The sequence below is a fragment of the Pongo pygmaeus genome, chromosome 5 (assembly GCF_028885625.2).
Source record: "Pongo pygmaeus isolate AG05252 chromosome 5, NHGRI_mPonPyg2-v2.0_pri, whole genome shotgun sequence".
NCBI lineage: Eukaryota > Metazoa > Chordata > Mammalia > Primates > Hominidae > Pongo > Pongo pygmaeus.
The window spans coordinates 138,646,443-138,671,160 of NC_072378.2; the positions used below are offsets into that span (position 1 = coordinate 138,646,443).

General features: G+C 44.8%; 1 protein-coding gene across 2 annotated transcripts in view; it reads left to right on the forward strand.

Annotated features, from left to right (window-relative positions):
• The window catches only part of ARFGEF3 (ARFGEF family member 3), a 185,614-nt gene that overhangs the window by 110,812 nt on the left and 50,084 nt on the right, over positions 1-24,718 (forward strand). For both annotated transcript variants that reach the window (XM_054491336.2, XM_054491337.2), the window contains 9 exons: positions 5,498-5,664; positions 7,046-7,211; positions 13,008-13,115; positions 13,769-13,984; positions 14,142-14,252; positions 16,897-17,047; positions 18,798-19,118; positions 21,062-21,195; positions 23,320-23,465. In XM_054491336.2, coding sequence (XP_054347311.1) covers positions 5,498-5,664; positions 7,046-7,211; positions 13,008-13,115; positions 13,769-13,984; positions 14,142-14,252; positions 16,897-17,047; positions 18,798-19,118; positions 21,062-21,195; positions 23,320-23,465 — 1,520 coding nt within the window. The remainder of the gene's footprint in view (positions 1-5,497; positions 5,665-7,045; positions 7,212-13,007; positions 13,116-13,768; positions 13,985-14,141; positions 14,253-16,896; positions 17,048-18,797; positions 19,119-21,061; positions 21,196-23,319; positions 23,466-24,718) is intronic.

Sequence of the window (24,718 nt, forward strand, 5' to 3'; positions counted from 1 at the left end):
TGTTAAACTTAATATACTTATTCTGCTTTTAGTACACTTGGAGAACTACTAACATTCATTTCATTATTTCAGTATTTTTCATAATTGAAACAACATAAATGTCCACCAATAGAGCATTAAGATCAAATAAATCAAACCACAGTGTAACTATGCAGTGGTATATGCATAGTCATTAAAAAAGAATGAAACAGACCCAGAAGTGTCAATATCAAGACACATCTAACACATATTTTTAGAAAACATCAAGTTACAGTTTGATATATGTAGTGTGATCTCGCTTTGTGGTATTTTTCATACACACAAGGAAGTGAGTCTTGCTGTTAGAGGTATCATTGGGCCTTGGGAGAAGCGGGGACTACTGTTCTTATTTTTTATACTCTTCAGTACTATTAAATGTTCTAAATTAATGTTTATCCAAAAAAGAAGTACCAAATTCTCTTAGACACAGAAGAGACTTTAAGAGGTCTCTTGTGCTACTCTTGTATCTAATCTTTCCCTGGTAAGCAGTCAAGTAGGTGATCCATCCTCCTGTTTCCACAGTAAAGCACAACTTAATTATAGAGGGAGAGAATGAACTTTAATTACTGAACACTGGGCAATGCAAAGAGTCAGAATATATTAAAAGTCATAGTTCTTATAGTTTGTTACTCTAAATTGGATAGCACATCATTGAGGCCAATCAGAGGGAAGAATGGAAAATAGAGTATCTACTAGAGAGGTACAGGATATGGCAGAATCTTTTCATGACATTCAAAGCAAGTAGAGCATGGCTAGTGCAAAAACCTGAAGTGTGGGCCCAAAAGACCTTTGCTGATTTTGAGCCGTGTAACTTTGGGCAAATTACTGTCTCTGGGGCACTTTCCTTACTGGTAAACAGTAGGGCAGGATTAGAAAATGATGTATGAGGAGAGATTGGTTCTAGGCAATAGAAAGCATTTAATAAATTATTCTTATCATGTTTCCATTATTATCAATATCACCAGTAAACTGTATCTGACATACCAAGAAAATGGCTGTTTTCTTTAAGTTGACAAAATAGACCTTATTTTATTTACAAATTTGCCAACTCTTTGTAATTTAAGAAATTAATCTGCATGCAGATGTAGGCTGGTACCAACAGATTACCTGTAACGAAGGTAGCCTGACAAAGTCTTTCCTATTGGGTGTCTCCACCAGCAGTGCCTGCCAGGGCTTCGTCACTTCTCTGCTGATTTTGGTCTCCATGTCAACATTCACATTAGTGGCCTTTTTCCCTTTCAGCATGTGAGTAAGTGCCCAGTTTTCCAAAACATCCCAAGGTAAATAGTAGTTGGTTTCAACATTTTGAAAGGAATTATTACTGATGTCTAGAATGAAAGCCATTTACAGATTCATTTTTTTTCTTGTTGATAGACTCAATTGTACCTTTCATCTATGATCCAAGATAGTTAAACACCCAACCCTGAATGCTACTTTCTGTTTTACCATGGAAGGAGACTGGTCTTGTGCCCTATGTCTCCTCCAGATAACTGGAATCAGCCCCACTAGCACCTTGAGAGTGCCAGGGGTTCCCATGGACCATCAGGGCTGAGATACACTGCTCATGTTCTCACCAAGGATGTAGTTCTCAGATCTCACTTGCAGTCTGATCTTCGTTTTAAAATGTACCTCAGCCTTGCCGGGCGCAGTGGCTCACACCTGTAATCCCAGCACTTTGGGGGGCGAAGGCAGGTGGATCACCTGAGGTCAGGAGTTCGAGACCAGACACAACATGGAGAAACCCCATCTCTACTAAAAATACAAAATTAGCCGGGCATGGTGGTGCATGCCTGTAATCCTAGCTACTCGGGAGGCTGAGGCAGGAGAACTGCTTGAACCTGGGAGGCAGAGGTTGCCGTGAGCCGAGATCGCGCCATTGCACTCCAGCCTGGGCAACAAGAGCGAAACTCCATCTCAAAAAAAAAAAAAAAATGCACCTCAGCCTTGCCAGGCATGGTGGCTCATACCTGTAATCCCAGCACTTTGGGAGGCTGAGGCGGGCAGATCACCTGAGGTCGGGAATTCTAGACCAACCTGACCAACACAGAGAAACCCCATCTCTACTAAAAATATAAAATTAGCTGGGCGTGGTGGCACATGCCTGTAATCCCAGCTACTCGGGAGGCTGAGGCAGGAGAATTGCTTGAACCCGGGAGGCAGAGGTTGCAATGAGCTGAGATTGTGCCATTGCACTCCAGCCTGGACAACAAGAGCAAGACTCCATCTCAAAAAAAATAATAAATAAATAAATAAATTTAAAAAATAATAATAATAAAATGCACCTCAGCCCATGATCACAAAGTGCTCTTGGTAGAAAACGTCTTGAGGCAACATCAAAATTTCTACAGTTTTTTATTTCCCCTGCCTTGTTTTATAAGGCAGAGGTAAGGCCCACCCTTTGATTGTCTGAGGTGGTTTTGTGGGAATAATATATATGCTTACTCCCACCAAAAAATGTTTATACTGCCCTCAAATATGGCAGAGATCTTGAATTATTTTCAACTTTGAAAGCTTTCTCTGGTCCAAATCTTCTTACTTACCTATTTATTAAAATTCATATGGATGGCCAGGCATGGTGGCTCACACCTGTAATCCTAGCATTTTGGGAGGCTGAGGCAGGCAGGTCACGAGGTCTTCGAGACCAGCCTGGCCAACATAGTGAAACCCTGTCTTTACTAAAAATACAAAAATTAGCTGGGTGTGGTGGCGCACGCCTGTGATCCCAGCTACTTGGGAGGCTGAGGCAGGAGAATTGCTTGAACCCGGGAGGCAGAGGTTGCCGTGAGCCAAGATTGCACTACTGCACTCCAGCCTGGGTGACAGAACAAGACTCTGACTCAGGAAAAAAAAAAAATTCATAGGAACAACGTCACTGGATAAACATTCTAGCTGTAAATTTGTATCTCTCATTTCTTTGACTGTTAATTCTAGAAAACGCTTACATTTCGTATGAGCCATATTTTTTATTAAAGAATAATTTTAGACATGATTTGCAGAGTATATGGACATGTGTAATTTGCATGCACAGATGTAGAGGTGAACTGTTTCCTGCACACCCCTAGATTTCAGCCTCCAAGTATTTGCAGGAACAAATGGCACATTCATTGAAAATCTCTTAAGGTGCTCTGAGAGGAATGGCTCGGTGTGTTTTGTTCCACACTTGTCTGGGCTGGTATTGCCTGTGGGTCTTTGGAGGGTAAGAGGAGATGACAGTGTAAGGACACAGATGTGCAGTTGTCTGTGGGCTGCAAAGCTGCGAGCTGACCACCAAGCTCCAGATAGTCAGGAACCCTGAGGGCCTGGAAATGGCTGTCTGCAAATGGCCTTAGGACCAGCATACTAATAGATGCAGAGAAGCTCTGACTTCAGTAATTTTTTCACTCCAAGCTCCCTGTGAAAGTTTGAGCCATGATACCAACAACTCTGACTGAATGAACCCATCTTCAGAGCATGAGATATAATTGTTTGGTTTTTTCAGTTAATTTATAGAAAGCTCAAAGGGATCTTCAAAATGAAAACTTTAGTAAGTATAAAATGTCTTTAAAAAGAAAAGATAGTGGGGAGAAAGTCAATAGCTATTATTTAATGGTTTTTTTTGAACCTCTTTATTTCCTCATTTTTTAACAGTTTGATTGTGAGAGAACTCACATACCACACAGTTTACCTGCTTAAAGTGCACAATTTAACGTGTTTTTTGTTTTTTGTTTTTTTTGTTTTTTGAGGCAGAGTCTCGTTCTGTTGCCCAGGCTGGAGTGTAGTGTTGCGATCTCAGCTAACTACAGCGTCCGCCTCCCAGGTTCCAGCAATTCTCATTCCTCAGCCTACCAAATGGCTGGGACTACAGGCACGCACCACCATGCTGGGCTAATTTTTGTATTTTTAGTAGAGATGGGGTTTCACCCTCTTGGGCAGGATGGTCTTGAACTCCTGGACTCAAGTGATCCATCTGCCTTGGCCTCCAAAAGTGCTGGGATTACAGGTGTGAGCCACTGCACCTGGCCTAACGTGTTTTGATGTATTACATTATTATTTGTTTTCATCATGGTAAAAATATATGTAACGAAATTTGCTATTTTAATAAATTTTAAGTATACAATTCAGTGGTACTAATTATATTCACAGTGTTGTGCAAGCATTTCCAGAACTTTTTTAACATTCCAAATAGAAGGTACTCTGCCCCCAGTCCCTGGTCCCTGGTAACCTCCAATCTATTTTCTATTTCTTCTCGTTTATTCTAGGTACTTCATAGAGTGCATTATATATATTTGTTATTTTGTGCCTGACAACATAATGTTTTCAAGGCACCTCTATGTTGTGGCATATATCAGAATGCCATTCCTTTTCATGGCTAATACCCATTTTATATATATACCACAATTTGCTTATCCATTCATTTGTTGATGGGCACTTCAGTTGTTTCCACCTTTTGGCTATTGTGAGTAATGCTGCAGTGAACACTGATGTACAAGCGTCTGTTCAAATCCCTGCTTTCAGTCCTTTTGGTTATATAGGAGTAGAATTGCTGGGTCATATAGTGATTCTATGTTTAGCTTTTCGAGAAACATTATTCCTTTTGAAAAGTTGTATTAATAACTTTTCTAAACATCTTACGTGCATTATTGCATCTAATTCTCCTGCAATCGTGTCCATTAATTCTTATTCAGCAAATGTTTTTAAGGGTCTACCATGTACCAAACGCTGTTCTAGGCATTGGGGATTCTGTAGTGAGCAAAATGAATAAAATATCACATCCTCATTGATTTTATAGTGGTGATGGCAGATGATAAACAAGTATATATTAATATAAAACTGGGTAGAATAAATGCCATTGAGGCCATTTTTTAAAACCCGGGTGAGTGGCATATTGGTGGGGGGCAGGAGTGGATTTGCTATTTAATAATGGAATTAAAAGGGAAGGTCTCTCTGTCACTTGAGCAGAGACTTGGCAGAATTGAGGGAGTGCACCATCCAGAGATCCTGAGATCATTCTAGGGAGTGGCAAAAACAAATGCAAAGGACCTGCGGCAGGTCCAGGCCCGGTGTGGCTGAGGGACAGCAGGCACTCAGGGTGGCTGCGTGGAGTGAGAGGGAGAAAGGAGGGTGAGGTTGGAGTTTTATTACATTATGATGGGGAGCCACCGGAGGGCTCAAACTAGGGATAGAATGCAGTCAATTCTTCTCCATATTATAGGAAAAGAAGGTGAGACTTAGAGGGTTTACATGATTTTATCAAAGTTGTAGCTGCTAAGTAAGAGATCAGGATCCAGGCCCAGGCAGATCCACTCCTGAGCGCATGCTCTTCGCCAGCAGGCTGGGGTGTGTATCTGGCCCTAAGGATATTCCTGGCTAGCTGTTAGTGCTATACAGAAATGTCCTATATGATGCAGTATCTCTCACGATGGGTTCGCAGCTCTCTGGAGGCCAGCCTTGCCAAGCACACTGTTCACACCCCCAAAAGTCCCTTCATTTTCTCCCTTAGGCATGATGCACTCTCCTGGCTTTGACGGAAATAGCAGCCTCAGCTTCCAGATGCTGATGAACGCAGACAGCCTCTACACAGCTGCACACTGCGCCCTGCTCCTCAACCTGAAGCTCTCCCACGGTGACTACTACAGGAAGCGGCCAACCCTGGCACCAGGCGTGATGGTGAGTGTGCCGTCCCTCGTTGGACTGGCAGAGGGCAGGCTGTGGCCTCCTGGTGTACAGCCTAGCCTCAGTGCCCTGAGTGGGATGGCACAGTGTGTTTTGTTCCACACTGCTCTAGATTGGTAATGCCGGTGGGACTTTGGGGGCTGGAAGGAGATGACATATATACAAGGGCACAGATATACAGTTGCCCAGCACTGTGAGCACAGAGCTGCCCACTGGGCTCCAGTGAAGAGTGTATGGACGTGAGGCCCTGGAAATGGCTGCCCAGGGATAACCCAGTAGTTTCATCTCATGTCATTATTAAACATGTGTATAAAACCTGTTCAAAACCACATCATTGACGTGTTAAGGGAGATCAGAAGATGTGCAAGAAATTTGCTGAAAATGAGTTGTGTTTTTCTTTTTTTTGAGACAGAGCCCCGCTTTGTTGTCCAGGCTAGAGTGCAGTGGTGTGATCATGGCATGGCTCACTGCAGCCTCAAACTCCTGGGCTCAAGCAGTCCTCCCACCTCAACTCCCAAGTAGCTGGGACTACAGATGTGCACCACCATGCCTGGCTAATTTTTTAATCATTTTTTGTAAAGGCAGGGTCTTGCTATGTTGCCCGTGCCAGCCTTGAACTCCTGGGCTCAAGCGATCCTCCCACCTTGCCCTCCCCAAGTGTTGGAATTACAGGCGTAAGCCACCATGCCTGGCTGAAGGTGTGCACCTATAAAAACTCTTCACCGTATTCCAGCATGTTCCCAGACCTACTGTTGACCCAGAACTAAGCTCACTGGCTGTTGCTCATAAGCACCTTCTGTAAGGGGTGCAATGAGAATGTTGATTGTCCTGTGGTTAGCTCCTGTGATGGAGCAAGCCACTCCACGGTATACCCTATTATCAGTTCCTGACCCTAAATCCATGGATCTATGTGAAGGAAATCAACAATCATTTGCTTGCTTGATAAATTGTAAATTCCCAAAGGTAAGTGATTGCTTCATGAGCGGAAGTGAAGTATCTCTGGAAATGTGCACATTCCTGCAGAAGTGCGTTCCACCTCTGCTGCTGTTGGGGCTCCTGGAATAGGAAGCTCTTACGCTATTAAAGACATCTGTGCAATTGCAAACCTTTCCACATGTCCAAGAGTAAGAATGTAAAGTGCAGTCTCTCTAATCCTTCTGCAAGGTATCTGTCAAAAGGTGTCATCAGTGAAGGAAACCTCAGAACATTTGGGAATCCTCCATCTCTACTTCTCCCCACTTGCCGCCCCCTTACCCAATACACAAGCCTTGGTTTAGTTCAGGGCTCTGTGACGTGAAGAGGCAGCAGAGGCACTTAGGAGCCTGTTAGTGAGCAGGGTGTTATGTTGTCACCTTTTCATGCGATCTATCTGTAGAAGGACTTCATGAAGCAGGTGCAGACCAGCGGTGTGCTGATGGTCTTCTCCCAGGCCTGGATTGAGGAGCTCTACCATCAGGTGCTCGACAGGAACATGCTTGGAGAGGCTGGCTATTGGGGCAGCCCGGAAGATAACAGCCTTCCCCTCATCACAATGCTGACCGGTCAGTGGTTCGTCGAAAGGCCTTGGGGCTTGTGGTAGGGTGGGACGGCTCACACTTTAAAGCCTCTTTCAGAGAAGTGTTGGTGCTTGGAGCAGACTTTGAAACAGCACCCACAAAGCTTCCCTGGCAATGGTGACAGTTCCAGGGAAGTGTCATGAGTTCACTTCACGGGAGTTTTCTGTCCCTTTTCCATGTGGGAGTCTATAGGGCTCACTGTGCCCCATTAGATGAGGACTAACTTAGCACCTTTGTCTGTTGCTGTAAAACTGTAGGCCATATCTGTAGGATGTGTAGGCCCAGGATTATTCCTGGAAGTTCTCACATGCTAATAGTTGCCCATATCATTCAATGTTCTTGGGGTTTACCAATAAATGTAAAATGACTGATTTTAAAGTTGGCTTCCTGGCCAAGTGCCGTGGCTCACGCCTGTAATCCTAGCACATTGGGAGGCCGAGGTGGGTGGATCACCTGAGGTCAGGAGTTCGAGACCAGCCTGGCCAACATGGCAAAACCCCATCTCTACTAAAAATACAGAAATTAGCTGGGCATGGTGGCAGGCGCCTGTAATCCCAGCTACTTGGGAGGCTAAGGCAGAAGAATCACTTGAACCTGGGAGGCAGAGGTTGCAGTGAACCGAGATCACACCACTGTACTCCAGCCTGGGCAACAGGAGCAAGACCCTGTCTCAAAACAAAAAAAGTTGGTTCCCTTCCGTTTATCCACATCAGAGGCCCTCCCTTCTCTTCCCAGCTGTACTAGAATTAAGAATAATGCCAAATACTTACCAGCATCCTTGTCTTCAGTGTCCAGAGCTTTTATTTTTTTTAAGAAAATATTTATTCAGGAATAGACATTGCAGTGGGAATATGCCCGCCATAGTAAACTATGTGTGTATACAGGGAGGTAAAGGATAACAAAGGTGTTTAAAGGAAAAATGAGGAGGATTTCATCGTTGTTTTGAGATAATGATCCTTGAGTAAAGGATCAGTAACAAGGGCGGTGCCAGTTTAAGTTGGACAGGTGCTGGGCAGATGTCCTCACAGGAGTATTATTTTGTGTAAGGTTGCAGTGGCTTGTGAGTTGCAATGGCTTGTGAGCAAGTTGGTGCTTTTTGCAGAGTCTCGTGTGATAGTTCTCTCTCTATATATAATTTCAACTATTACTTTAGACTAAAGGGGTACATGTGCAGGTTTGTTACCTGGGCATATTACATGATGCTGAGGTTTGGGGTCAACTGATCCCATCACCCGGATACTGAGTAAAGTAGCCAACAGTTTTCAACCCTTTCTCCTCCCTCCCTCTCCTGCCTTGCAGTCCCCAGTGTCTGTTGTTACCGTCTTGATGTCCTTGGGTACCCAGTGTTTAGCTCCTGCTTATAAGTGAGAACATATGGCATTTGGTTTTCTGTTCCTGCGTTAACTCGTTTGGGATAATGGCCTTCAGCTGTGTCCATGTTGCAACAAAGGACATGATTTTGTTCTTTTTTATGGCTGTGTAGTGTTCCATGGTGTATATGGACCACAAGAACTTTTAAAATCCTATTTAACGGTTAGAAATTTCACATGAGAGTGTAGAGAGCAGTATGCCATATTGTTGTGGGCAATATTTTTTGGCAAAAGCCTCTTTTTGTGGCTTATTATGGCTCGGCCATAATGCCAAAGATTGGGGAGTCTGCGAAAGTTTAGTCTGGTCATCACTTGCCTTAGTAAGTTAGAGCTCCAGGTTTGTCCTGGATTGGCTCTGAGTCCCCAGACTGGATTTTTTGTTTGTTTGTTTGGTTGGTTGGTTGGTTGGTTTTTTTGTTTGTTTGTTTTCTTAAGAGTCTAGCTCTGTCCCCCAGGCTGGAGTACAGTGGCGTGATCTCAGCTCACTGCAACCTCCACCTCCCAGGTTCGAGCGATTCTTCTGCCTCAGCCTCCAGAGCAGCTGTAATTATAGGTGCCCACCACCATGCCCGGCTAATTTTTGTATTTTGAGTAGAGATGGGGTTTCACCATGTTGGCCAGGCTGGCCTTGAACTCCTGACCTCAGGTGATCTGCCTGCCTCAACCTCCCAAAGTGCTGAGATTACAGGCGTGAGCCGCTGCACCCACCCTCCCTAGACTGGTTTCTGATTGCAGTTATCCTCTCCTGGCTCCAGCAGAAGGAGGTGCAGAGCATGGCCCTGCCCTCTTTGGAGTGTCTGTATCCTCACACAGCTCAGCATTGCTCTGTGCCCAGCAGGAACAGCACAGGGCTGGGCAGGACAGTCCAGCTGGGGTGCAGAATCTGTTGTCCAAAGGGCATGTTATGTTGCCTGTGTTGGCACTGGGGGCTCTTACAAGGTGTCAGAATAAACTACTGGCAGGTAGAACCCAGCCATGTAGAATTTGGGATGAGGCACTATTTAGGAATCAGGCAGAAGGTCAGAACATACAGTGAGGTCTGTCCACGGGTGGCAGAGTCATCATTGATTGGCATTTGGAGTCTTGCTTCAAGAACTAGAATGGAACTGGGGAATTGGGTCTCAAACTTGGGGATCAGGATCACTGGAGAGGTGATCAATTTGTATTTTGTTAATCATTATAGCATTTACAGCCATTTGAAAAATAAGCATTCAGGCCAAGCACGGTGGCTCACGCTGATAATCCTAGGACTTTGGGAGGCCGAGGCGGGTGGATCACTTGAGGTCAGGAGTTCAAGACCAGCCTGGCCAACATGGTGAAACACCATCTCTACAAAAAAATACAAAAATTAGCTGAGCACGTTGGCCAGCGCTTGTAGTCCCAGCTACTTGGGAGGCTAAGGTGGGAGAATCCCTTGAACCTGGGAGGCAGAGGTTGCAGAGAGCTGAGATCGCGTCACTGCACTTCAGCCTCAGCGACAGAACGAGACTCTGTCTTTAAAAGAAAAAGAGAGAAAAGAAAAAAAAGAAAAGAAAGGTAATTATTCAAATGTATGAGAGCCATTTATTTAGTTTACCTATAAGCAATTCTTGATTTCCATTTGTTTTCACAAACTCCTTTCAGTAGGGATGGAAGGTACTGCCCAGAGCTTATAAGTCTGAGAATTTGGATGAGGATCCTAAGCATTCCAGCTTTAATTTGAGAAGACCATAGTTTCTGCCAAAAGTAATCTCCGTGACTCTCTTGCCCGGACCTTAATAAAAGGGGTCATTCAGTACATGTAAAATGAATAAGTAACAGACTATTCGCAGTTCCCATATTCATCAGTCATCACTGTTAATTAGCCATCACTGTTATTAATGGAACAGTAAGCTCAATTGCTATGTCCATAGGAAAGTTATTTAACTTTAATGATAGAAAAGGGCTTTTCATAAGAATTCAACAAAATAAGAGTCTATGATTCTTTGTGATTCTAAATTCCAGGTATGAAGTGACAAGTGAATCAGAGCAGCAGTTAACCTAGAGTTTGGAGACTTCTATCTGATCTTTTCATTATGTATGAGGAGAAGCAGTGCCAGCAATCTGATGATCAATCCTGTACTAACTGTGGCCATTCCTGATGTCATGTCAGAGTATTGTATAGAACTGTGGAATTTTAGCACAGAAATAAACTTTGCATTACTTGAATTCATCAGACCTTTACCTAGCACATAGAAAACATTCATTATACTTTGATAAATGAAAATTCCTGGCAAATATCATTAGGCCATTTGACCAGATGTCAAATTAATTTCAGAGAAACCAGTCTGTTTCCACCTTAGCAGCCATATAGATTTCGTCCCTGTTTTGGTTCTGATAGTTGCTGAGGAGTCTCCAGGCTTTTTGTAATTTCTGTAAGAATCAAAGATACAGTGGAACACCATGCAAAGAAGTCTTATCCTCTTGGGGTGAGGGTGAAGTCCTAAACTCAGGGAATTAATACTAATAATTACAGGCAGTGGCTCACGCCTGTAATCCCAGCACTTTGGAAGGCAGAGGCGGGAGGATCACTTAAGGTCAGGAGTTAGAGGTCAGCTTGGCCTTCGTGGTGAAACCCCGTCTCTATTAAAAATACAAAAATTAGCTGGGTATGGTGGCACAAGCCCGTAATTCCAGCTATTCAGGAGGCTGAGGTATGAGAATCGCTTGAACCCAGAAGGTGGAAGTTGCAGTGAGCTGAGATTGCGCCACTGTACTCCAGCCTGGGTGACAGAGTGAGACCCTGTCTCAAAAACAAACAAAAACAAACAAATAACCCACAACTACCTCCTTTCTCATCCCCTCCCTGTGTTGCATTCAGCTATATTAGTTGCATCCAAGTATGTATATTTCAACTCCATAGTCATTTTTCCAGTGGTTACTTCCTTTATACTGAGGAACTTGTGGCCTTGGCGAGCCTGGCCCAGGGCTACAAGGCTGCTTAATTCAGAGCCAAGACTAAAGCTCAGCCTTCTCAACCCAACTCCAGTCCTTTCCTCGCCATAACGTTAAAGAGTGGTTTGTTGAGCTAATTCTGTGGAAAAGAATTTGTTTCAACAAAAACTTAAACAGGATAACTGAGGATCCAGTATAGAGCTGGAATAGTATAGAGAGGCCTGGATGGGAGTCAGAAGACATGAATACTAATTATTTCTGTCATCAGCCTCATGGCCTTGAACCACTTACCTACTTTAAATGTGGTCATGCATCCTTTAGCAAGGACAGGAACATGTTCTGAGAAATGCATTGTTAGGCAATTTTGTCATTATGTGACCATCACAGAGTGTACTTACACACCTAGGCTAGACAGTATAGCCTATTGCTCCAAGGCTACATACCTGCACCGTGTGTATTGAATACCGTAAGCAGCTGTCATAACAGAGTAGTATTTGTGTATCTAAACCTAGAAAATATGCAATAAAAGTATGCTGTTATAATCTTATGGGACCACTGTCTTATATGCAGTTCATGGTTGACCAAAACATCATTTTGTGGTGCAGGACTCTGTCTCTTCCTCAGTGAAATAAAAATAATACTGACCTACTTACCTAATTTGAGCTGTTTCGATGATCAAGTGAAAAAATGTTTTGTGAAAACACTTTGAAAATTATAAGGTAGTATTGGCCGGGCACAGTGGCTCACGCCTGTAATCCCAGCACTTTGGGAGGCTGAGGCAGGCAGATCACAAGGTCAGGAGATCGAGACCATCCTGGCTAACACAGTGAAACCCCCATATAAAAAATTAGCCAGGCATGGTGGTGGGCACCTGTAGTCCCAGCTACTCGGGAGGCTGAGGCAGGAGAATGGCATGAACCCAGGAGGCAGAACTTGCAGCAGTGAGCCGAGATCGCGCCACTGCACTCCAGCCTGGGTGACAGAGTGAGACTCCCGTCTCAAAAAAAAAAAAAAAAAAAAGAAAAAATTATAAGGTATTATTTATTGTACTTTGCAATCTGACTATGTGATGATCTGACCGAAGAGGCTTATTCTCCTCTTAATTCATGTAAGGAAGCTCTGAAAGAAAAGTTCACATCTGGGTAACCTGTACATACAAAATTTGGGAATAATCCATGGTTCTGAATAAAAAGAGTATTTAAGATCAAAATATTCTAAATCAATAGATATTCTAACAGAGAAATAATAATTTATAATGTACATCTAATTTTAAATAAAGATAGGCAACAATGTAACAAGAATAAATACTCCAACGTGAAATAAAACTAGACTGAGGGAATAAAACAAAATTTATGATAGTCTTATTAAAGGTTGCTACATGCTTGAAACATAAAAGATACAAGGGATATTTGTTAAAAATGAATATTGTGGTGGCCATTTGCTTGTTTTTGACTGGAGTGTTTTATTTAGGGAAAACTTCATTCTTTTTCCTTGACAGATATTGATGGCTTAGAGAGCAGTGCCATTGGTGGCCAGCTAATGGCCTCGGCTGCTACAGAGTCTCCTTTCACCCAGAGCAGGAGAATCGATGACTCCACAGTGGCAGGTAATGACTTGGGTCTTGAGTTTATGAACATCCATACACTGCATATGTTACCAGCAATTACAATGTTATGTGGTGACTTGAATCAGGATTTTGTCTTGGTTAGAAAAAGTAATTGGGCCGGGCACGGTGGCTCACGCCTGTAATCCCAGCACTTTGGGAGGCCGAGGCGGGCAGATCACGAGGTCAGGAGATCGAGACCATCCTGGCTAACACGGTGAAACCACATCTCTACTAAAAATACAAAAAATTAGCCGGGCGTGGTGGTGGGCGCCTGTAGTCCCAGCTACTCGGGAGGCTGAGGCCGGAGAATGGCGTGAACCTGGGAGGCGGAGCTTTCAGTGAGCCGAGATCACGCCCCTGCACTCCAGCCTGGGCGACAGAGCGAGACTCTGTCTCAAAAAAAAAAAAAAAAAAAAAAAAAAAAAGAAAAGGTAATTGATGGAAGTTACTTAGCATCATCCAGCTGATAATGCAACATTTATTATTTATAAGAACAAAGTGAAACATGATCCCATGTAATCCATTGTTATATTTCCTATTGTAGAATTGCATGCAACTCAGTACTGCTCATTTGATAGCAAGAGAATGTGATGTCATTCATTGCCAGGTTGTTTTTTTCTCTAGAAAATGACTCACACCCCTCCATGTTTCAGGTGTGGCATTTGCTCGCTATATTCTGGTGGGCTGCTGGAAGAACTTGATCGATACTTTATCAACCCCACTGACTGGTCGAATGGCAGGGAGCTCCAAAGGGCTGGCCTTCATTCTGGGAGCTGAAGGCATCAAAGAGCAGAACCAGAAGGAGCGGGACGCCATCTGCATGAGCCTTGACGGGCTGCGGAAAGCCGCACGGCTGAGCTGCGCTCTAGGTACCAGCGGGAGTAGTGTTCTCTGGCTGTGGTCCTGCAGAACTCACTGGGAATGACCCAGCAGGGTGGGGCAGGGGGACCCTTTAGAAGGGGTTCTGCTAGGTGAATGGTTAGAGGATATACTCAGTCAAGAAGTCATCGTGTGTCTCCTCTGAAGGGGTTGCTGCTAACTGCGCCTCAGCCCTTGCCCAGATGGCAGCTGCCTCCTGTGTCCAAGAAGAAAAAGAAGAGAGGGAGGCCCAAGAACCCAGTGATGCCATCACACAAGGTAACAACTGGAGGGCCAGAACCCACCTGGTGCCTTGGGTGCAGTATGCACACACCTGCACAGGCCTACACACACCAGCCAACACTCGTACCTGTTCTGTGTGTGATGCCCAGTATGTATACACCACTGATCACGAGATCCCACTGAGCCACAGGTTTGGGTCTCTTCTATGTGGGTGACCAACAGAAGATCTCTCTGGAGAATGAGAGACATACTGACCCCTGGTGGCAAGGGAAGTGCAGCAGGCCCAGGAAGGCCCACCTGGCTGAACTGTTCACACCTGTCATCTAGTCACTGGCTTTGGCACTTCACACAAGTGTACACATGAAGACCCTTCGGGTTATAGTGGGGAAGGCAGATTGGCCAGTTTTCTAAAGGAGAAATTAAACAGATGGAGAAAATTCATGAGGGGAGGCTCAGGAAGAAGAGGCTCTTATCAGAGAAAAATCTGAGCTTTGTGAACTCGGGAAATGGCTGATTTTTAACTTGATGAAATCAGTGAGTCAGTGAAGCTGATGATTATCTGGATCTAAGGGAAAAGAATGACCATCCTGGTAGCAACAGAAGATACAAGGCAGGCAGCAAACAAAAGGAAAAATGCAAGCTTGGTCCAAATTGTGTAACTACTATCAGATATGTACAGTAGCAAGTCACTGAATCAGCTGTACATTTTTAGCTGAGAAACAATTTAGGTCCGTGTTTCTCAGACTTGAATAAAATTTAGAGACCCATTTGAAAACAAAATCGCTCTCACAGATCCCCAGTGTTAACTGAAAAAGGAGTCTCACAATTTTACCTAAGTATTTTACAACCATGAACTACATAAAAATCCTTGCATTCACAGTTCTTTAAAAAACCACAAAACCAAGATCACGATATTCAGATTAAATACAAATAAAAAATAAGATTAAGGCCGGGCACAGTGGTTTACGCCTGTAATCCCAGTACTTTGAGAGGTCAAGGAAAGTGGATCACTTGAGCCCAGGAGTTCAAGACCAGCCTGGGCAACATAGCAAAACCCTGTCTCTACTAAAAATACAAAAATTAGCCAGGTATGGTGGCATGTGCCTGTAGTCCCAGGTACTCGGGAGGCTGAGGTGGGAGGATCACCTGAGCCTGGGGAGGTCCAGGCCGCAGTAAGCAATAATCATTCTATTGCACTCTAGCCTGGGTGACAGAGTGAGACCCTATCTCAAAAAATAGGTAAAACAGCCAGGCGCAGTGGCTTACACTTGTAATCCCAGCACTTTGGGAGGCTGAGGTGGGCAGATCATTTGAGTTCAGGAGTTTGAGACCAGCCTGGCCAACACGGTGAAAGAAACCCCATCTCTACTAAAAAATACAAAAAATTAGCTGGGCGTGGTGGCAGGTGCCTGTAATCACAGCTACTTCAGAGGCTGAGGCGGGATAATTGCTTGAACCTGGGAAGTGGAGGTTGCCGTGAACCAAGATGGTGCCACTGCACTCCAGCCTGGGTAACAGAGCGAGACACCATCTCAAATAAATAAATAAAATTAATATCACATTTATTAGGCAAATGATGTTTTGCTAAAAATCACTTTGCTCCTTACATTAGGAGATGGTTTGGATTCCTTTGAGGTTGGCTTGCTATATTTCTGGGTTCTGGACCATCACTTAGTTATCCTACCACATGCAATTACTTGAAACCTTTGTTCAAGGAGGACACCATGGTTTGGCCTTGCCTTAGCATTTTGCATTACTGACATCTGAAGTTACCTTCTGCATTCTTTCTCATTAGTCATCTACAATTTGTTTTGTTTTGTTTTGTTCTGTTTTGAGACCAAGTTTCACTCTTGTTGCTCAGGCTGGAGTGCAATGGCACAATCTTGGCTCACTGCAACCTCCGCCTCCCAGGTTCAAGTGATTCTCCTGCCCCAGCCTCCTGAGTAGCTGGGATTACAGGCATGTGCCACCACGCTCAACTAATTTTGTATTTTCAGTAGAGACAGGGTTTCTCCATGTTGTTCAGGCTGGTCTCGAACTCCCAACCTCAGGTGATCCACCTGCCTTGGCCTTCCGAAGTGCTGGGATTACAGGTGTGAGCCACCACGCCCAGGCTACAATTTTTTGGAGCTCATAAATACAAACTCAAGGGATGAAATGAAATTGGTCATTTTTAGTGATAGAGCAGTCATTCTGGTGCTGAAAATATGTATAAATAAGTTGTTTTAGAGATGATGATCATAATGAGAGCCTAACATTACAATAATCTCAGAGGAAACTTGCAGAAAGCCAGGAATTCTTCCATTTGACCAATTTTGGGGAAGGGTGAAAGGTCTGGGCCCAGATGGTTTTAGCTGGAATTGGCTCATGAAACCCATCCACACTGCTGTGCCTGACCCAGAGCCCATGAAAGGGCCTGGAAGGAATGGCACCTGCCAGCTCAGGATCCATCCCACTTCTGGAGCTGGCGAGCCGGGGCCACCGGCACGTGGGACCTGCTGGCTGGGTGGTTTGCATGATGGTCCGCAAGGACCTACTGTGGAGGCGCTTGCTGCCACTGAAGTCTGTCCTTTCCCTTTTGCCCTTGCATGACACACATTCTTTCATTTTCATTCTTTCTCTCTCCTTTTCTGTCTCCCTTACTCAACCTGTTATTTTAATAAATGTCTTTCTGGCACAGTGAAACTAAAAGTGGAGCAGAAACTGGAGCAGATTGGGAAGGTGCAGGGGGTGTGGCTGCACACTGCCCATGTCTTGTGCATGGAGGCCATCCTCAGCGTGGGCCTGGAGATGGGAAGCCACAACCCGGACTGCTGGCCACACGTGTTCAGGTGCATGACGGGCTCCCACCCCCAGATGGCACTGACCCTGCCTCGGGAAGCCTGGAGTGGGCTGTGGGGGGTGGAGAGGGGTAGCCTTAAGAGCCTGCCAGCATGTAAATCAATTATAACAATTCACAGAGTTTGATTAAACTTCAAATGAGACGTGAAAAGAGAAGAGGAAATAAGGGCCCAACTAAATGTATGTTTTGAAGAACAGGGGACAGAACTGGGTCTGAGGAATTGTGACTTTTCTATTGACATTTTTATGAGAGAAGGAAGGAAGAAAAACCAATTAAATAATTGATTGAGATGACTAAGTTAAGTGAATACTGTGCAAATCTAAAACTGGTCATGTCTCCGCAATATTACATTGCTATATGTTTATCAATGTCCTCTTTACTTAAAGAAGGATTTCAGATAGCTTATTTGGATACATAAAATACAAGATACCTACTTTTAATTTAGCTAGACTGAAACAAAACAAAACAAAAAATAGTACACCTCTGCCAAAGACAGACCAAAAATTTGGCTCTAGGCATTGTAGCATCAAAGTGAAAAGAAACTCCCAGTGAGTTATATAGTGCACAGTGCCTGTAAGATGAAAACCAGCAATAGCTCCAGAGTCCAAGTCCTCTTACAACTAAGACTGAAAGCACGTCTCCCCAAGCATTGCATCAGGGCAGACCCAGTACCGTGGAAGGAGCACTGCCCATGGAACAGGGCGGGGGCTGGCCACACTGTTCCTTCTCCTTCTCTGCAACACACGCCTCACACTCACTCTAAACCCAGGTCTAGGCAGAGCAGGCATGGGGCAAGAGTGGCCAGGGCAATGGCTGATGGCCCAGGGTACCAGCCAGAGCTGGGTTCAGTTTCACATCTTCAAAGCAAATATAGCCATGAGTGTTTGTTGAGCAAAATGGTTCTATTATGAAGGCTGCTGACCTGCTGCTCATTATTGCTCTAACAAGAAAAACAAAAAAAGGGAAAAAAGAAAAAGGCTCACCTGGTACACAAGCAGCGGGTAAGGGATTGAAAAATTCCTTGATTCTAGAACATCAGAGTGGATTATCCATGATGCTCTTTACCACTAAACGGACTTACTCTGAGATGAGGGACCTTGCAAACCATCTTTGTCCCAGGTTCTTTTGGGAACAAACCATTTAGAAGTTGGCAGTTGTAGCACATGTGGTGACCCTTCTCTGTGTTTGCCATAATTCGGTGACTGCCCTCCCACCCCACCCAGACTTGAGTTCTGTGGCGCCGTTGGGACCAGGCAGGACGTGGCTGGGCAGAACTCACTGTGGCTGTTTGGCCTCTCCTTCATAGGTATGGCCATTCTGGGATCCCATCGTAAGGAAATGCTTCCCAACTCCTAATCAGAGCACTATATGGAGGGAAAGAGGGTGCCTGGGGAAAAATGGCTCAAACAGCAGGAAGGCAGATAAGCCAGTAAGCTGGATGAGGCAGGGGGACTGGATGAACCGGGCTTCATTGCCCATCTTTCTCCCAGCCTGGGGTGAGAGAACCCAAATAATCCTTTACCCATTTCAAGGCTGTCTGGTTCGACTCAAATAATACTAATAATAATGCTGTGTGACATGAGAACACAGGAGGGAAGGACTGACTGTCATCACAGGAAAGAGGAAAGCTGGGGAGCTTGCAGAGCTGGCTGCATTTCCTTTGTCTGGCACTGTGGGGTTGATGGAGCTGCCGGGATGAGCTGCAGCGCTTAACAGCTGCTTGTCTGTGCTCTTTCTAGGGTGTGTGAGTACGTGGGCACCCTGGAGCACAACCACTTCAGCGATGGCGCCTCGCAGCCCCCTCTGACCATCAGCCAGCCCCAGAAGGCCACTGTGAGCGCTGGCCTCCTTGGGGACCCCGAGTGTGAGGGCTCGCCCCCCGAGCAGAGCCCGGAGCAGGGGCGCTCCCTGAACACGGCCCCCGTCGTCCAGCCCTTGTCCATCCAGGACCTCGTCCGGGAAGGCAGCCGGGGCCGGGCCTCCGACTTCCGCGGCGGGAGCCTCATGAGCGGGAGCAGCGCAGCCAAGGTGGTGCTCACCCTCTCCACGCAAGCCGACAGGTGCGCGGCGCCGGCCTCCCACGCCCCGGGAGCTTGCTTACCAGGCGACACCCACATCCATCTGGTCTTAGTCATGCCAGGGACGACCCATTTATTAGCCAATCACTTAAATCTCTTCCATCTTTTTCAAGCTTAGTTCTCTCTACCATTACATCCATACTTGGAATGAAACGTTTTCTACTAACACTGGAGGGTCTGAGGTAGGCCACCTGGGGTCAAAGCGCTGCGCTTACTCTGGGATCTCAGGCAACCTCACCTCCCTGGGCCCTGCCTGGCTTCTCCATTGGTAAAATAGGGTCATTTTTTAAAAGTAATTCTGTCACCGGGTAGTTGTGAGGGTAAATTAATTAGTAACTTGATGCACCTGGAGCGGAGCTTGGAAAATGGTAAAAATCCACTATTCTTATGATTATGGCTGTTTTCAAAAATCCCACATGCATATGTTACTTATTGATGCCCAACAACCATGCAAAGGTGAAAAGGGAAAACCACCAATCGCTTCAACTGTTTGGTGGTACTTCCTGAGGTTGAAAGTGCTTTTGGTCACCAATCACACACAGCTCCACCTCACTTACCTCTTCAGCGTTTGGTCACTGTGTCCCAGACTCCCTGCATGGGCACAGGGAGGACCATCAGGAAGGGGACAAGAGTGGAAGGAGCACTCCCTGGGCCACGACTCAGATTGACTTGAGTTCCTGTGCTGGCTTTGCACTCCCCAGCTGCCGGGTCATGTCTGTAGACATAGCTGCACTAAGACTCAATTTCTCCATCTACTAACCCACTACCATAATTGCTTTTTCCTGCTTATCCAAGTTGGCTGTGAAAATGTTTTAGAATCTGGAAAGTAATATACAAGTGTCAGGTGGAATATAACATTCATCACTATTTTCTTACTAGGAAGGAGGGAGGAGAAATGGTCAATAGGACCCAGAAACCAAATGGTATCAAAATTGGAAGTTACAAAATAGCAAGAAAAATATATTTGTTTCGATAATTTATAAACGTTTAATCCACTAATTCCCATCTTAAAACTTGCGTGTCTCATTTTCCTCCTTCAAAAAGGACTCATGATTCCATTTCTATTAGAGACCCTCTCCCTGAAGCAGCTCATGGTGCCCCCCACAGCACTGTTTGCCCTGCGGTTTCGTTAGGCTTGGAGGGCAGATAGCAGGGTGACCCAAGAGCCATGGAAGGCTCACCTGGCACATTCCTCGTTGTGGCCTCATAAAACAGATATTTGATCTTTACCATTCTTCATTCCCGTGACCTTCAGATCCTCCCCTAAATTCTGCTACTGTTCTCCCCGCCTGCCTAAATCCTTCTGCTGGCAAGGTCTGTGCCCAGCTGAGTGGAAAAGAAAAGGAACCTGTAAGACCCATCATATTAGGGAACATTCTTTCTTCCAAATAGATACTTGAGTTCCCATCACATCCAGGCCTTTGGGTGTGTATGAGGCCAGTCCCTGCCCTGGAGGGGAGCTTACAGGATCCACTCTTAGCTGTTTTTGTATCCTTTCCAGCATTATACTCATAAATTATAGACAAACAAAACCTTATTCATTAATTTACTGGAGTTTTTTGACATCATTTATGAAATTGAAGCTAATTCTGAAGATTCCATTCCCAATTACTCAGTTTCTGGGAACAACGCCTTGCCATCTTTCAGCTTCTTGCCAAGCATTTTATGAGTGCCTACCATAGCTGAGCTAGACCATGAGGGCACAAAGATATTTTTAAATATATTCTTTGTGCCTTTGAATTAAAATCTCACAGTTAGAGCAGACGTGTACACAGTTAGAATAGATATAATAATACCATATATTTGTCTACAGTGTTTACACAGCATTTCCATTAATCACATCAACAAAATTACCATAATCATTCTGCCGTAAAGACCTTGCTGAATTGTTTCCAAAGAACACATCTCTTTCTGTTTGCATCCAGGCTCTTTGAAGATGCTACGGATAAGTTGAACCTCATGGCCCTGGGAGGTTTTCTTTACCAGCTGAAGAAAGCATCGCAGTCTCAGCTTTTCCATTCCGTTACAGATACAGTTGATTACTCTCTGGCAATGCCAGGTAATTCTTTCCCTGAAGAAACCATATGCCAGGAGGTTAGCAGGAAACAGCCCAGGCCTCTATCACCAGCAGCGTGTCTGAAGATTTGACTCCACATTCCCTTTGCTTACACTCACACAAGCTAAGCCCAAGTATAGATTTGTCTCCGGATTTTGAAGCACCCTGTGTGAAGGGTGGTGTAACTCTTTGTGAATGGAAACGTTGCTGCTACCACATCTGTAAGAATTCCCACTGGAGCTGGACTAGGTTGTTCTGCTAAGTTTTGTGCTTGTGGTAGAAATTATGTGGCTCCTTAGGGTGCAGATAGCTTCCTTCACATGAGGGTGGAGCTTTTCTGCATATCACAAACCATACCACACACCTCTGTCCAGCCAGCCGGACAGAGATGGTTTGTGATATGCAGAAGCAACCACTGATTCCAAAAGGGGTGGTGAAAAAGGAAACTGCATATCACTCTTGCAAAACTGATCTCAGAGGCATATCCCATTAATGATGGGTCAGTATCTCTGTCGTCTCCAATGAGGCCAGGTGAAGAAATAAGGCCCTCTTGAAGGCCAATCTTGTGGAAGACAAAGTAGAGTTGTTCTGAATTGTTCAAGGGTCCCAAAGCGTTGGCAGGTTGCTCACAGATGGAATTGTTCATCAACAGCACAAGTGGATGTCCTGAAACAGTGAGCACCTAATCCCAGATGAGTTCAGGCAGAGACTGGGAGCCATGTGCTGGGGACGCACCTTAGTGACATGTTGGACTGCACAACCTCTGAGGTCCTTTCTATCCTTAGGAATCTAAAGTTCTAAGTGCAGTATATTTGATGTTTTCACCCTTGCTGCAGATTTAGATTTGAGAACCACAGTTGTTTCCCCACTAGTTTTTAATAGACTTTAAATCCTGAGCTATATAAAGCAACCTCCCAGGCCCATCAGACTTTCAGAGAATCTCTGAGCCTAGGGGTAACCTTCAAAGTCTTTCGCAATGGAGAAAACAGTAGACTCTGAGCTTACAAAGAACACAATGAGCAGGGGCTAGGAAGGGTTGGTAAATCTAGAAAGAGGGAGACTTACTTCGGAATCAATCAGGTAGGGCTATAAAATGCAGCCTCCAACACTTACCAGCCACAGCATCTGAGGCAAGTCATATCACCTTTCAGACATTCAATTTTCTACTCTGTAAAATAGCAATAATTATATTTTCTTCTTAAAAGAAAATATAGGCCAGGTGCGGCGGCTCATGCCTATAATCCCAGCACTTTAGGAGGCTGAGGCGGGCAGATCACCTGAGGTCAGGAGTTTGAGACAAGCCTGACCAATATGGTGAAACCCTGTCTCTACTAAAAATACAAAAAAAATTAGCCAGGCGTCATGGCACGTGCCTGTAGCCCCAGCTACTCAGGAGGCTGAGACAGGAGAATTGCTTGAACCCGGGAGGCGGAGGTTGCAGTGAGCTGAGATTGCACCACTGCACTCCAGCCCAGGCGACAGAGTGAGACTCCCTCAAAAAAAAAAAAAAAAAAAAAAAGAAAGAAAGAAAATATAATTGCGTTAAAAATTAAAGTTATTAAAGACTTACAGAACCAACACAGTGTCTGATGCAGGGTAAACATCCATGATTATTACAGGTTGAGTATCCCTAATCCAAAAATCCAAAATCCAAAATCCAAAATCCAAAGCTTTTTAAGCACTGGAATGATGCCACAAGTGGAAAGTTCCACACCTGACCTCATGTGATGAGTCACACTCGAAATGCAGGCACGCAACACAGTTTATTGAGGGTCCCCAAGGGGTACAAAAATTGCCTTCAGGCTGTGTGTAAAGGTATATATGAAACAGAAATGAATTTTGTGTTTAGACTTGGGTCCCATCCCCAGTAGGAAGTAGAGGAGAGGCAATAGGACATGAGCAAGGAGGGAGCGGGGAAGATGAAGGTGACAGTGGCAAAGAAGTAGCCCAAGGTCAGGGTGAACCACCACATCCTTCTTGAATCCAGGGCCCCCTCCTCCCTTGGTTAGCCAATATCGAATTACCCTACTGGTCCTACCTAGATTTTCAACCTCTCTCTTTGCTTGAATAGGTCAGACTATGTCTGAGTTTGGGCTTTCTGGCATTTATGTTCTTGCCTTCCTGTAGGAGAAGTTAAATCCACTCAAGACCGAAAAAGTGCCCTCCACCTGTTCCGCCTGGGGGATGCCATGCTGAGGATTGTGCGGAGCAAAGCACGGCCCCTGCTCCACGTGATGCGCTGCTGGAGCCTTGTGGCCCCACACCTGGTGGAGGTGAGCACTGGGAAGGTGGGAAGAGGCTGGAACTGCTAAGTCAGTGACCAGCAGAGCCAGCATGGGGGCCTGCAGTCATGTATGGGGACAAAGCACTGTGGCCATTGGGCAGTGAGAACTTGCCTGTCACCTGGTCACAAACATCACTGTTTTCTGGTTACACCTCATGGCATCTAAAGAATCACCCCAAAGGGCAGTACTACCCTAGTTTCACTCTGACCCTCTTTCTTTGCAGTTGTACAACTCAGCTAGTTTTTCATTTTTTATGATCTCGTATCAACCTGAGCCTGGAACAGAAAGACTGTGGATGGTTCCTAATAGCTTTATTTTTATGCATAAATATAACAATGTCTTTGGTTCCTACCAGTCCCTGTTTTCTAATAGCTACATATACTCAGGATAGTGTCCTTTCAGTCAGGGAACCCTATGTCTTGGTTTTCCCAACAAAAGTAATTAATTCCCTAAGACCCTTTCACTCTCCAAAGGAAAGCAGTTCGTGTGATCAGTTTTATGGCAGCTCTACATCTAAGCATCTCAATACATGAGGACTGGCCACTTCCAAGTTGATAGGGAAAACTGTTGCCCTGTTTTGCAGTGATAACTATTCTTAATAGCCCTTTTGCTTTTATCTGATAGAGATAAATCATAAAATACTTCTTGGAACTTAAATTATTGACCTGAGAACATTCTAGTAAGCAAAATGGGTAGAAAATAGCAATGTAGTCATAGGGAAAAAGTCTATCAGTTATGTTTTACTCTACAATAAGGCCTCCCCAACATCTAGTGGCTTAAAACAACAACCATTTATTTAGCTCATGATTCCATGAGTCAGAAATTTGAGGTAGGCTTCTCTGGCTAGTTCTGGTGTTGGCCAGGCACGGCAGATCTCACTGGCTTTAATTGTGTATCTATGGTCAGCTGGTGCAAAGTCTGGGGCCAGATGGTTCATGATGACCTTAACTGGGAAGGCTAGACAAATAGGTCTCTCTTTTCATGGTCTCTCATGTAGACTAGTCTCCAGCAGACCAGCCCCAGCTTGTTCACATGGCATTCTTAGGGTTCCAAAGAGCAACAACAGGGCAAACCCCAAATCACAAGTACTTTTTAATTCTGTTCTTACATGATGTTTGCTTGTGTTCCACTGGCCAAAGCAACTCACACATCCAAGCCCAGGGCCAGTACAGGAAAGGATTACTCAAGAGCATGGATACCAGGAGGTTTGTAAACCAATTAGAGCTACTGTGGCAATTTGT